Source organism: Ictalurus furcatus, chromosome 8 (genome assembly GCF_023375685.1).
Source record: "Ictalurus furcatus strain D&B chromosome 8, Billie_1.0, whole genome shotgun sequence".
Lineage (NCBI taxonomy): Eukaryota > Metazoa > Chordata > Actinopteri > Siluriformes > Ictaluridae > Ictalurus > Ictalurus furcatus.
Genome location: NC_071262.1, coordinates 30,395,302 through 30,410,301, shown reverse-complemented (window position 1 = coordinate 30,410,301; position 15,000 = coordinate 30,395,302). Strand labels below are relative to the sequence as shown.

Below are 15,000 nucleotides of genomic sequence, written 5' to 3'. Positions count from 1 at the left end.
AAGAGAGAGAATAGAGAGAGAATAAAGAGAGAAAGAGAGAATAAAGAGAGAGAATAAAGAGAGAAAGAGAGAGAGAATAGAGAGAAAGAATAAAGAGAGAGAATAGAGAGAGAGAGAGAATAGAGAGAGAAAGAGAGAGTGAATAAAGAGAGAATAGAGAGAGAGAATAGAGAGAGAATAGAGAGACAGAATAGAGAGAGAAGAAAGAGAGAGAATAAAGAGAGAAAGAGAGAGAGAATAGAGAGAGAAAGAGAGAATAAAGAGAGAAAGAGAGAGAGAATAGAGAGAGAGAATAGAGAGAGAATAGAGAGAGAGAATAGAGAGAGAAAGAGAGAATAAAGAGAGAAAGAGAGAGAGAATAGAGAGAGAATAGAGAGAGAATAGAGAGACAGAATAGAGAGAGAATAAAGAGAGAGAATAGAGAGAGAATAGAGAGAGAGAATAGAGAGAGAATAGAGAGAGAATAGAGAGAGAGAATAGAGAGAGAATAGAGAGAGAATAGAGAGAGAGAATAGAGAGAGAATAAAGAGAGAGAATAGAGAGAGAATAAAGAGAGAGAATAGAGAGAGAATAGAGAGAGAGAATAGAGAGAGAATAGAGAGACAGAATAGAGAGAGAGAAAGAGAGAGTGAATAAAGAGAGAGAATAGACAGAGAGAATAGAGAGAGAATAGAGAGACAGAATAGAGAGAGAATAAAGAGAGAGAATAGAGAGAGAATAGAGAGAGAGAATAGAGAGAGAATAAAGAGAGAGTAAAGAGAGAGAATAGAGAGAGAGAATAGAGAGAGAATAAAGAGAGAGAATAGAGAGAGAATAAAGAGAGAGAATAGAGAGAGAATAGAGAGAGAGAATAGAGAGAGAATAGAGAGAGAGAATAGAGAGAGAGAAAGAGAGAGTGAATAAAGAGAGAGAATAGACAGAGAGAATAGAGAGAGAATAGAGAGACAGAATAGAGAGAGAATAAAGAGAGAGAATAGAGAGAGAATAGAGAGAGAATAGAGAGACAGAATAGAGAGAGAATAAAGAGAGAGTAAAGGGAGAGAATAGAGAGAGAGAATAGAGAGAGAATAAAGAGAGAGTAAAGAGAGTGAATAAAGAGAGAGAATAGAGAGACGGAGCGAGTGTTTATAGCTGCTATAACGTATGTTACACAGGCACTAACTTGTTTCAAGAACATTAAATGTAACTATAAATGGATAAAAAGTATGACATTGTTTTATTAATAAATAAAAAGTGGAAATTGTTGTCAAATTGCTGTTTAGAGAAATAAAACCTGCTGTTAGAGGAAAATACTCTGGCAGCAGGACCTCCTCTTCATCACAGCAGAACATTGTTTATTTTCCAGTAACGGCACCTCACACACAGTGTTTCATTCCTTCTTTGAATAAAATGACTCCAGTCGAGTTTTCTGAGCTGTCTGGTGATTAGGCTCAGAAGTGAGAAAATGTTGAACAGGAGTAGTGTCTTGATAAATCATCTTAATAAAGTGTCTTAATAAAGTACCAAAGGTCACGGTTTAGGATGTTAAACATAACTAAACCCTCCATTTATCACCATCACGGAGCGTAGCTGCCATGGCAACAACATCTCACCCTGCGAGGGAGGATGTGTGTGTGGTGTGGGGAAATTTAGCCAGCTTCAACCATGCGTGAATAACGAGACATGATGCAGAGAATCAGGAAAAATTCACACGTTCTTGCTTTTTTATTTCATACGAACGTAGTCACTATTAAAGAGTGATCAGTAAGATGGAAAGCCGCTGAAGGGTTCGCTTTGTTCCTGCACTTTTTTCACCAGATGTTTTAATGAGAATGATTTCAGTTGAGGAAGTTTATTCGTCTCTCCACCTGTCTGTGTGAAAATCTGTGTCATTGTGTGATGGTAATTAGTTTATACAATCATTATTGCTTAGACGGTGAAGGGCGCCAATAATTTTGCAATCAGATTTCTCTGTGTCTGTGTAATGGCATTTTAATTACGTTTCACCGTCGACACGTCGATCCTGCGATCCTGCCTTCACACTAGCAATTAGCAACGCGATGATACTTTGTCTAAAGCCTCACACGCATGCACTGAAAGAACGTTTTTCAGAAATATCCGTATACGCTTTCCAAAAATATCCGTATACGCTTTTCAGAAATATCCGTATACGCTTTCCAAAAATATCCGTATACGCTTTCCAAAAATATCCGTATACGCTTTTCAGAAATATCCGTATACGCTTTCCAAAAATATCCGTATACGCTTTTCAGAAATATCCGTATACGCTTTCCAAAAATATCCGTATACGCTTTCCAGAAATATCCGTATACGCTTTCCGAAAATATCCGTATACGCTTTCCAAAAATATCCGTATACGCTTTTCGAAAATATCGGAATACGTTTTTCAAAAATATCAGTATACGCGTTTCAAAAATATCGGAATACGTTTTTCAAAAATATCCGTATACGCTTTTCGAAAATATCGGAATATATTTTTCAAAAATATCGGAATACGTTTTTCGAAAATATCGGAATACGTTTTTCGAAAATATCCGTATACACTTTTCGAAAATATCGTAATAAGTTTTTCGAAAATATTGGAATACATTTTTCAAAAATATCCGTATACGCTTTTCGAAAATATCGGAATAAGTTTTTCAAAAATATCCGTATACGCTTTTCAAAAATATCGGAATATGTTTTTCGAAAATATCCGTATACGTTTTTCGAAAATATCCGTATACGTTTTTCAAAAATATCCGTATACGCTTTCCAAAAATATCGGAATATGTTTTTCGAAAATATCCGTATACGTTTTTCGAAAATATCCGTATACGTTTTTCAAAAATATCCGTATACGCTTTTCAAAAATATTGGAATATGTTTTTCAAAAATATTCAAATACATTTTAGAAAATATCCGTATACGTTTTTCCAAAATATCGGAATATGTTTTTCGAAAATATCCGTATACGTTTTACGAAAATATCCGTATACATTTTTCGAAAATATCCGTATACGCTTTGAAAATGTGAATTTGTTTGTGTCTGATTAAACGCTCTCGACAATGTTTATATCACAATCCATAAACAAAATATAAGCCCTGCCTGTTTGACCTACAGTAGCTGTAAACCTGTTTGATCTTCATCCTGCGCGTCATTTCTGTTCACAGCAGGAGCTTTGTTGTAAAAATCAGACATCTGGTGCACGCTGTTGTGGGGGAAACTCGAGACCCTGGACATGTTCCTGCTCTGACGCAGTATTCTGAAAATATATTAAAAGAAGTCAGAAACTTCCCTCTGCTCTATTGAGGCTGTAAGTGTGTGAACTCATCTGAGGAGCTTCAGGAGTTCTCCCAGAGTCTGCAGGTGTGAATTGCTTTGAAACCACAGAAGTAAACATGTTAGATTGCCACTAAAATATGATAAGTGGTGTATATCAGACCCACCCCTCTCTGGTCTGTAATGGTTTGTTCCGGTTTGACATGATGCTGCAGGTTTATTTTTGCATTAATATACTGGAAGAGAGTTGGACTGTTTTGTTTATTTGTTTGTTGGTTTGTTTTCAACAACCAGTCAGACGCCTCCAGCAGGATGGTCCGTAGTTACTGCTCAACAAAAGGAACTATTGGTACTTGGGGGAGGAGCTAGCAGCAGTTGGTTGCTGATTGGTTAATGAGTGGTGTGAAAGCGCCATTTCCCCCCACACGTAGTCAAGACACGTCTGCTGACTGAAATTTGCTACGATGGAGCTACGATGCTTGCGCAGCTAACAAGAAAAGGAAGCTTATAGCCACCAGTTTAGCGCATTTCAAGGTGGAGATTATACGTCGACGTGACTGCGTGAAAACAGTTCACGCTTCATTTGTTTTTACGTGCACAACGATTCAGACATGCGTTTTGCACAATGCTAAACTGGAGGCTATGAGTATCCGTTACTTGTTAGCTACATTAGCGTCATTTCGTAAGCTCCAGCGCGGCGCTAAAGAAGCAAATATCTAGGATGAGGCGGAACAAAAAGCTTCCACCGTTCAGCTGGAATAAAAAACGAAAAACATCTGCGTTATGTAAATGCACTTTCGAACAGGAGAGCCATCACCATGGTGATCATGAAAAGAGGAGTGTGTATCCTTCCTCAGCTGAGTGTGTGTTACAGATTTCACACCCGGGCAGGACAAATCACATTCCACCCACGCGTACAGACAGGCGCACACACACACACACACACACACACACACACACATGATTTTAAGACCTCAACACTAGGCAACGGCGAAGTGTGTATCAGCTTTGCAACGCACAAAGCGGGTTCAGAGACGACCTCATCGCTATGGTAACAGCAGAAATGTCTGGAGCGTGTGCATTCGTTGAGTGTTGTGCTGGATGTCTCACAGTTTCGAGAGCTTACAGAACCCAAAGCGCAGACGACTTCCTGTCTAGAGAAGCAGAATCGTGTGTTTCACTCATCTACATGTACTGCTGTGATGATATATCGCCATGACGATATAACCGCCATGAGGATTGTTAAATTAATGCTGAATCTGGTTCAGTACTAACATTATTTCCTGCTGATGTGCATCGTTTGCCATTACGTGGTCTTGTATATGATGTGCTGTGTTTGATTGTTTCCTCAATTACCGTCCCAGAGTTGATTTTTTCCCTACAACAGCATGTCCTGGAGGGTGTTATTACTCTCACACCGCAACCGTTTTCTAATGATTACTACATGTTTACTTTTTTCTGTTTATATTTACATTTACGGATGAGGTTAGAGTCTTAGTGACGTGGAATATAAATCCACGTGACCGTTTGGATTGCTGATAACGATAATGAAGCAACATCTCCCGTGTGAAACTCATATTAAATGCCTTGTTGGTTTTATCAGTGTGCAAACTTTTGTGCTGTAACAAAAAGTTCCCAGTGGACAAGATGTTGAAGAAATCAGTGAGGAAATGTCCCCAGAGTAAATTAGGCCCGTGATAAAATCTAAAGAGACGTCCGGAGGCTGTGGGACAGAGCGCTGGTGAACCTGCGGGGTGACAGGAGCTGCTCGGGAAAAGGTCAGTCTTAAAAACTCTTACTGAGAGAAACACGATTACTGCCTTCATCCATCTCTCTCCATCTCTCTCCATCTCTCCATCTCTCCATCACGCTCCATCGCGTGATCTTTCTCCATCTCTCAATATCTCTACATCTCTCCATCACTCTCCATCTCTCAATATCTCTCCATCTCTCCATCTCTCTCCATCTCTCCATCATGCTCCATCTCTCATCACTCTCCATCTCTCAATATCTCTCCATCACGCTCCATCTCTCAATATCTCTCCATCTCTCCATCACTCTCCATCTCTCAATATCTCTCCATCTCTCTCCATCTCTCCATCACGTAATCTTTCTCCATCTCTCAATATCTCTCCATCTCTCCATCACTCTCCATCTCTCAATATCTCTCCATCTCTCTCCATCTCTCCATCACGTAATCTTTCTCCATGTCTCAATATCTCTCCATCTCTCCATCACTCTCCATGTCTCAATATCTCTCCATCTCTCCATCACTCTCCATCTCTCAATATCTCTCCATCTCTCAATAACTCTCCATCTCTCCATCATTCTCCACCTCTCAATATCTCTCCATCTCTCAATAACTCTCCACCACGCTCCATCTCTCAATATCTCTCCATCTCTCCATATCTCTCCATCTCTCCATCTCTCTCCATCTCTCCATCACACTCCATCTCTCCATCACTCTCCATCTCTCTCCATCTCTCCATCTTTCAATATCTCTCCACCTCTCATTATCTCTCCATCTCTCAATCTCACCATCTTTCTCCATTTAGCGACCAGTTCACAATTATAAAATTTGTAGCTCGTCATAGACTCCTCTGTCCTGAAGACGTTGGAAAACTAACGTTACAGCTTTATCTCAGACTGTTACGAAGCGCTGGTAACCACCAACAGTTCAGTCTCTTTCAGCCCACTACAACAAAGTGTAAGCCATTCATTCTGCTTCATTCTGTCTTTCTTTATCCTCGCTCTCTCCCAGGTGGCTGGGTTCAGTCGGATCAGCGCTGCTCTCTGTGTGAGTCCAGCAGGTTCATGTGGAGGGAACAGCAGGTCTCTTTAATTGAAACCGCATCGATTCAGCCGGTCAGTGGGAGATACACGGCTGATACACATGTCACGATGAGCGAGAGAGAGAATGATCGCCCATCAGGGAGTAATCTAGCCCGAGCCCAACCAAACACTATAGGAGTTTCACTTTACACAGATAAAACACGCTCACTCACTCTGTTATGCTGTGGGGGTTGGGGGGGGGGCATTTATTTTCGCTTGCATGGTTCTTATACAGTTCTTCTGACTTAACATCATCTCATAATGTAGTATTTCTATCCTGATGGGAGGGGTCTCTTCCAGGATAAGTTTTCAAGATTTTCTCAATTCTATGCAAATTAGGTATGACACTGTAAACCAACAAATTTAATACTTTTCCAGAGATGCCTGGGATCGATCCTAAGACGCGTGTAGTCCAACATTTCTTCAGAAAAAAACTTGTCTTCTCGTTACTCTGTCATATACACCCTCTCATTAAATGTGTATAGAGTCGTGACGAAGAAAAATAAAGCTGAAAGGACGTAGCAAAGATCGGTGGTTCCGCAGGGTACGTAGCTTGTACAGTTAGCTCGTTTTGCTAATCTAATCTGAGAACGAAGCTAGTACGAAGCCAAGAACGTAACAAGTATATCACACTACCGTGTACATCTCCAGTTCGCTTTATAAGCTATTCCTAGCTACCAGCATTTCGCATTGGAACCAAAAAAAAAAACAGACCACGCCCAAAAGAGACAGGACTAAGTTCACTGTAGTAACTGTATAATTTATAGCAATGACTTTTTGCGGTGTTATACTGTATTTAACGTCATCTTCTTTGAAAATGTTGTAAGTAGTATGAACACTGAGAGAAAGCCGTGTCTACGTGACAGATCTGAGATCCAGATCATTTCCTCACTCCGCCTCTAGGTTAGATTTGAAATATTCATACATATGCTACATGAAGAGTGGACTAATATTAGCTTTATCATGCCACAGGGCTTAATATAACACTTTCATATAAGAAATCAGGCCGAGGGTCCTCAGAGACAAAGCGAGCAGGACAACAGCGAGAGCAAAGTCCTACATAAAATATCTGTTCACACCATGTCAGGAAAAAGCAACCTCAAGTAAAAAGTGCCACAGAAATCCATCCTGATGGAGGTGACGACTAGGAACAGAAAGTTTAGTTTAAAATTCGCCTGAAGCCAAGAGTAATAAGCCAATATAGATTTAACATAATATATAAGTATACAATATTAATCAACAACGTTATTTTGACAATTTAGGACTTTCACAATTTCATACATTAATATGAACCTAACCTTGCCTCACTCTGCCCCACCCTCACCCCAACTTGCCCTACCTCATACCACCTTGCCTCATCCTGCCCTATCTTGACCTATCTCTCCTCAACATTGCCTACCTCACCCTGACCTGCCCCATCTTTCCCTCTCATCCCACCTTTCTCTGCCATTCTCCGTGCTGCCCCATACTGCCCCTTTCTCGTCCCGCCTTTGCCTACCATTCCCCACCCTGCCCCATCTTGCCCTATCTCACCTCACTTTTCCCTACCTCACGACACTCTGCCCCATCTTACTCTATCTCACCCTGCCTTTGACTACCTCGCCCTGCCCCATCTTGCCCTATCTCACCCCACTTTTCCCTACCTCACGACACTCTGCCCCATCTTACTCTATCTCACCCTGCCTTTGACTACCTCACCCTGCCCCATCTTGCCCTATCTCACCCCACTTTTCCCTACCTCACGACACTCTGCCCCATCTTACTCTATCTCACCCTGCCTTTGACTACCTCGCCCTGCCCCATCTTGCCCTATCTCACCCCACTTTTCCCTACCTCACGACACTCTGCCCCATCTTACTCTATCTCACCCTGCCTTTGACTACCTCACCCTGCCCCATCTTGCCCTATCTCACCCCACTTTTCCCTACCTCACGACACTCTGCCCCATCTTACTCTATCTCACCCTGCCTTTGACTACCTCGCCCTGCCCCATCTTGCCCTATCTCACCCCACTTTTCCCTACCTCACGACACTCTGCCCCATCTTACTCTATCTCACCCTGCCTTTGACTACCTCGCCCTGCCCCATCTTGCCCTATCTCACCCCACTTTTCCCTACCTCACAACACTCTGCCCCATCTTACTCTCTCACCCTGCCTTTGACTACCTCGCCCTGCCCCATCTTGCCCTATCTCACCCCACTTTCCCTACCTCACCCTGCCCCATCTTGCCCTACCTTGACATGCCTTCCCCTACCTCACCCTGCACTGCCCCGTTTTACCCTACCTCACCCAGCCTTTTCTTGCCTCACCGCTCCTTCCCTCACACTGCACCATCTTGCTCTCCCTTGCCCTATAATCCCATCCCTCACCCTGCCTTTCCTTATCCTCCCTTGCCCCACCTTGCCTCTCCCTGCCCGATCTTACATTTCTTGCCAACCCTATTAACCCTGCCACACTTCCCTACCTTGCCTCACCTGCCCTATCTCACCTGATCTGGCTGAGCCCTACACCATCTACCTTCATTTACTTCCTGTAAACGTCCTGATTTTCATCTGATGCCTGTTATGTCCTTTTGCTTGTCTTTAGTCCTCAATGATTCTCAGGCATCAGACTGTCAAAGCTGTCTTTGGTCCTGCCCTCTGTCTGTCTGCTTTAATAAAGAACACAGTTGGTTCTCTCTGGCTGTGTTTTCACTCTAGACGTGGATTTGGGCCGTGATTCTTGTATATTTTCTATCCAAGGCGCTGTTCTGTAAGATATTACTGCGTCTGGCTGCCGCTTGTTACATCAGTACCCAAGCGCACACAGGGACCTTGTTATAGTTCAGTAATGAGTCACAATGTTACCTTGAGAGAGACAAAACAACTCAGAGAAAATGGCAGCTTAATAAAATATCATCTGTACGCACCGGAGCCTCGTGGCTCTGTTTAATGCACAGAGGAAAATAAAGGTAGATTTGGGGATTTTTTTTACTCTGAAAACTCTTATATCCCCCATAAAAAGATACCACAACGGGGCTGAAGTAATAGCACTCTTAAGTGTTTCTCAGTTTGCCCCACTGGAGGAACCCTTAAAGGTTCTATAAAGAACCCTACAACCTTCTGAATAGAGCCTCTTTAGAACTCTTCATTCTTCAATGAACTCTTCAAGAACTCTTTTTTTTTTTTTTCAAAGAGTGTACAGTACATAGTTGCTCAGTGACAGTCACCTAAAGTTCCAAGTAGAACCTTTGCTGCATCCATGAGGTCCAAAATGGACACATTTTTAAAGATTTAACTCAAATCTTGGCATCTTTCTTTAAATAATGCTCTTAGACAGGAAGGTCCCATCTAGCACATCCCATCTTGCCTCCTTTGGAGGAACCTTCGAAGGTTCTATGAAAACAAGGTTTCCTATCAGAGAACCCAAGTGGGACCCGTATAACGAAGCTTAAACCCTTAATTATTTACAGAACCCTTTTCTCTAACCGTGTATGTTGTTGTCCAGTTGCCTTGTTGATTTAAAATTCCCAGTAAAACCTCTGCTGCATCGACGAGGTTCTAAGTGGAATGATTTTTGTGAAAAAGTACCCTGTTCTGAAAAAGGTTCTTTCTGGAACCCTCCAACACCTTTAATAGTTCCCCCAGTGGGTGCTACTGTATATAAACACATAACAGTGTTTCTACACGGAGAAGCTTTAAGCCTGATTAAATACTAAACCGAAATTGAGCTCAAATCTACAGATTTAATTCACACTGATTATTATTAGACGTCTTTTATGTATTTAGTTAGCTCTTTACTTAATTTATTTAAAGATATTTGCAACGGAATGTTATGTTTCTGTTTATAACGAGGCACTCTGTAGCTCTTTTCTTATCTTCTCTTTGTAATAAATGGAGCAATTGGTGAAAAATAGGTTCCTCTCGTCCTCTGTACTTTTATTAAAACAGCAGGAGATTATTGCATACAGAAATATGAGAAAGAGATTACATCTAAATCAGTGTTTATATGTTTAGTCTTTTATGTAATTACGACGTTCCGGCTGTTCCGTGCCGTAGCGCGGCGTAGCGTTACGCTGTAGCGTGTCGTTATTTCATATCGTTTTATGCGTACGTATGAATAAGGGGATAAAAATGAGGCGTTACGGTTAAATCATATGGTATATAATAAAGGGTCTTGTTACACACGCTGTGTCGGCTCTGTTATACAATATCACTCATCAGACAGGAAATGAGCTATAAAAATGTAATGCCACCTAGGGGCTTTAAAATACTGAAAAGAATCATTATAATCAGATCCGTCTCCGATTTAGACTCCTCTGAGGGGAAAGAAGGACGAGGTGTGAGAGATGACAACAAGCACGACGATCCTCCAGAGTATTTATCGGCTTTTTTATCCGTTTATGCGGAGCGTCCACCGTGCAAGTCCGCGTGAACAGGCTGAACGGCGACGTGTTAATATAAAGCTGCGCTACCGTCCGAGAAGATTCATCAACACCTTCTGATCAGATCGGGATCCAGAATTCAACATGGCTGTGGAATTCATGTTCCACCAACATAATTAACACTGAGAACAATGACCCCTGACTCCACGACTCCTACATGAGTCGTGTATTAATCTGGATGGATTTAGTCTTAAATCCATCTTCTTTTTCTCAATGCCATGGAGTGTTTGTGAATATACATTCTGTTCACGTTTAAACACTCTGTAGTGTTAATTCAGCACCGCAGGTGTTCAGTCAGGTGTTAGAGTCAGCGTTAATCCAGCTCTGTGCTCGGTGTTTATTATCAGGTGTGTGGGATTATAGCTGCGTGATTGCAGACTGTAAATGAAATAAAAGACAAACACAAGAGAAATGAACCTCCAACTCTGGGAAGTGATGTAGGAGGAACGAGTGCTGGAGGGTCAAAACAGAGCAGCAACAGAACTGAGACGGGGGGAGACAGATCACCCACTCACCTGTACTAAACCTGCTGTTTCATCCCGCACACACCTGTGGGCTCCAGTGCAATTTCATTATACAGAGATTAGAATGATGAAAGAGCTTGTAAGAATGCAAATCTAAGACATGTCCTTTCAGAGGGAAAGTCAATAGTAATAATAATAATAATAGCTGCAAGCGGCGGGGTCCAAGCACCTTTCGGAAGTCCCATCAGTTCAGTTCTTGCTAGTTACGTACAAGGAACACTACAGAGATCATACACCGAGATTCTGTCCCGATAGCTCGATGCTAATCCAATCCAACGGCTGCTAAAGTATTACTAATTACAATATTATTATGTCTATTGATAATCAATATCTGCGTATCATTATCATTGAAAGTACAGCCGTTTTAAATAAACACAATCTGATCAGCTGAAATTCGGTAAAGAAAGCTTCACATGCCGTCAGTTTGTGTATTATCGGTGATAAAACAGCCGGCTGGAGAGTAAAGAGCGGGAACTCGGTGTGTGTTCACGGCTCATTAGCGGTTTATGGATCGACTCGTAATTACAACGTGAGCCCTGAGAACCAGAGTCCACTGATCAGACGTTGAGTTCTGGGTTCTGATTGGTCAGGAGGGGTTGATTAGTTTTCTAGAACAGCGGCTCTGACAGTAGCGCAGGTTTATATTAACGCGCTCGCTCTGATACGTTATCGTTTCTCGTTATAGTAACAGCTCGGTCGGGGGGGCGTGTACGGCCCACGCGCCGCTGCTAATAAACGGGTTAAAAATAATTATCGGTGTGATGAAGTTTGCCGTAAGGAGAAATGTGTTTATGTAGCGTGTAAGGAAGGAGTCTCCAGTGTCAGCGCTGTGTAACAGTCAGAGGTAAAGCTGGAACTTTAAATTTTCAACATCTTCATCACAGAGTTTACACTTCACTACTGTTTCACACTCACACACACAACAAGAGAGAATAAAGAGAGAGAATAGAGAGAGAGAATAAAGAGAGAGAATAGAGAGAGAGAATAAAGAGAGAATAAAGAGAGAGAATAGAGAGAGAATAGAGAGAGAATAAAGAGAGAGAATAGAGAGAGGGAATAGAGAGAGGGAATAGAGAGAGGGAATAAAGAGAGAGAATAAAGAGAGAGAATAGAGAGAGAGAATAAAGAGAGAGAATAGAGAGAGAGAATAAAGAGAGAGAATAAAGAGAGAGAATAGAGAGAGAAAATAGAGAGAGAGAATAGAGAAAGAGAATAAAGAGAGAGAGAGTAAAGAGAGAGAGAATAAAGAGAGAGAATAGAGAGAGAGAATAAAGAGAGAGAATAAAGAGAGAGAATAGAGAGAGCGAATAAAGAGAGAGAATAGACAGAGAATAGAGAGAGAGAATAGAGAGAGAATAGAGAGAGAATAGAGAGAGAATAGAGAGAGGGAATAGGAGAGGGAATAGAGAGAGAGAATAGAGAGAGGGAATAGAGAGAGAGAGAGAATAGAGAGAGAATAGAGAGAGAGAATACAGAGAGAGAATAGAGAGAGAGAGAATAGAGAGAGAATAAAGAGAGGGAATAGAGAGAGAGAGAATAGAGAGAGGGAATAGAGAGAGAGAGAATAGAGAGAGAGAATAGAGAGAGAATAGAGAGAGAGAATAGAGAGAGAGGATAAAGAGAGGGAATAAAGAGAGAGAATAGAGAGAGAATAGAGAGAGAGAATAGAGAGAGGGAATAAAGAGAGAGAATAGAGAGAGAATAGAGAGAGAGAATAGAGAGAGAGAATAGAGAGAGGGATGGTGAGGGAGTGAGTGTTTATAGCTGCTATAATGTAAGTGAGAACAGGAACTCACTTGTTTCATGAGCATTAAATGTAACTATAAACAGATAAAAAGTATGGTGTGTTGATCTAACCCTGTCCAGGGTATACCCCGCCTTGTGCCCCACGCCCCTGGGACAGACTCCAGGGTCCCCGTGAGCTGTAGGATAAGCGGTGTAGAAGACGGATGGATGGATATGTCACTCTATCATTAATAAAAACAGCGCCGTTGGTAAACTGCTGAGGAATAAGAGGAATAAAAGACTTGGGGACGTGCTGTTATAGAAAAATAATCAGCGCGGGTGAGGTGACAGTGACTCCGCCTCTTCACTCCACCCCGGGGTTGATTATTTTCCTACAACAGCGCAACATGGAGTGTTTTTCTCCTGACGTACTGTGATGAACTCGAACCCGTGGAAGTGAATATCGAGTTCAATTTCAGACTAATAACACAAGACTAGATACACACAACAGACTAGATACACACAACAGACTAGATACACACAACAGACTAGATACACACAACAGACTAGATACACACAACAGACTAGATATACACAACAGACTAGATACACACAACAGACTAGATACACACAACAGACTAGATACACACAACAGACTAGATATACACAACAGACTAGATACACACAACAGACTAGATACACACAACAGACTAGATACACACAACAGACTAGATATACACAACAGACTAGATACACACAACAGACTAGATACACACAACAGACTAGATACACACAACAGACTAGATACACACAACAGACTAGATATACACAACAGACTAGATACACACAACAGACTAGATACACACAACAGACTAGATACACACAACAGACTAGAGACACACAACAGACTAGATACACACAACAGACTAGATACACACAACAGACTAGATATACACAACAGACTAGATACACACAACAGACTAGATACACACAACAGATTTTAGTTTACTGTATGAATATATAAATAAATAAATAACATTCAAACATATTACATTAGATCATTTAAGTACAGTTTGCCTTCTTTGATTTTTTATTTTTTGTCAATTTTTTAAAATGTAACTTTAGTTTCCTTTGTACACATTCATCACTTTGAACTTGTTGTGTTTTGTATGTCTTCGATCTTTACTTTGATCTGTTTCAGATCCAAGAGGTGAATAAATGAGATTATGACTTTAAGAAGGGCAGAAGGTGTGTGTGTGTGTGTGTGTGCATGTGTGTGTGTGTGCGCGTGTGTGTGTGTGTGTGTGTGTGTGTGAGACTCACAGCAGTTGGTGACCGCGAAGCTGTTGGTCACCTCCAGATTGTCGATGTGAGGAGTGAGACGGAACTCGGGTGTGGAGAACTGAACCATACCGACCCGGAACGCGCTGTACTCCTGATCCGCTCCTCTGGGGAACAGGCCACCTGCATGCGTGCACACACACACACACACACACACACACACACATATCAGACGTTTCACATGTGAGGGTACACACACGCTCAGCATATATACACTCTTAGAAAAAAAGGATTCTTTTATAGTAAGGGTTCTAAGCATCCTATAGAGCGGAACTCTGTTCTAAGGTTCTATACAGAGTCATTAAGGGTTCTCCTGGAGGAATTCAAGGTGTAGCTCTTTTTTATGATTATACATGTATCAAATGTTTAAAGGAGTAAATGCATTTTAGGTTCTCAGAAGAACCTTTCACTGCATGGGTTTTAAGCATCTTTAGGTTCTCAGTAGAACCTTTCACTGCATGGGTTTTAAGCATCTTTAGGTTCTCAGTAGAGCCTTTCACTGCATGGGTTTTTAAGCATCTTTAGGTTCTCAGTAGAACCTTTCACTGCATGGGTTTTTAAGCATCTTTAGGTTCTCAGTAGAACCTTTCACTGCATGGGTTTTAAGCATCTTTAGGTTCTCAGTAGAGCCTTTCACTGCATGGGTTTTTAAGCATCTTTAGGTTCTCAGTAGAACCTTTCACTGCATGGGTTTTTAAGCATCTTTAGGTTCTCAGTAGAACCTTTCACTGCACGGGTCTGTAGGTAGTTTTTGTTGAACTTTAAAGCGATCACTTGATTCGTCTGTTCATTGGAAAACAAACAAAAATGCTTCCAAAGAATCATCCATGAAAACGCTCTTTACAGAACCAAGCGGTTCCTTAATGTCCTGCTCTAAAGAACCTTTTTTTTT

At 41.4% G+C, this 15,000-nt stretch overlaps 1 protein-coding gene across 3 annotated transcripts in view; it reads right to left on the bottom strand.

Moving 5' to 3' along the window:
- The window catches only part of gria2b (glutamate receptor, ionotropic, AMPA 2b), a 51,146-nt gene that overhangs the window by 34,354 nt on the left and 1,792 nt on the right, over positions 1-15,000 (bottom strand). For all 3 annotated transcript variants that reach the window (XM_053631988.1, XM_053631986.1, XM_053631987.1), the window contains exon 2: positions 14,091-14,231. In XM_053631988.1, the coding sequence (XP_053487963.1) occupies positions 14,091-14,231 (141 nt within the window). The remainder of the gene's footprint in view (positions 1-14,090; positions 14,232-15,000) is intronic.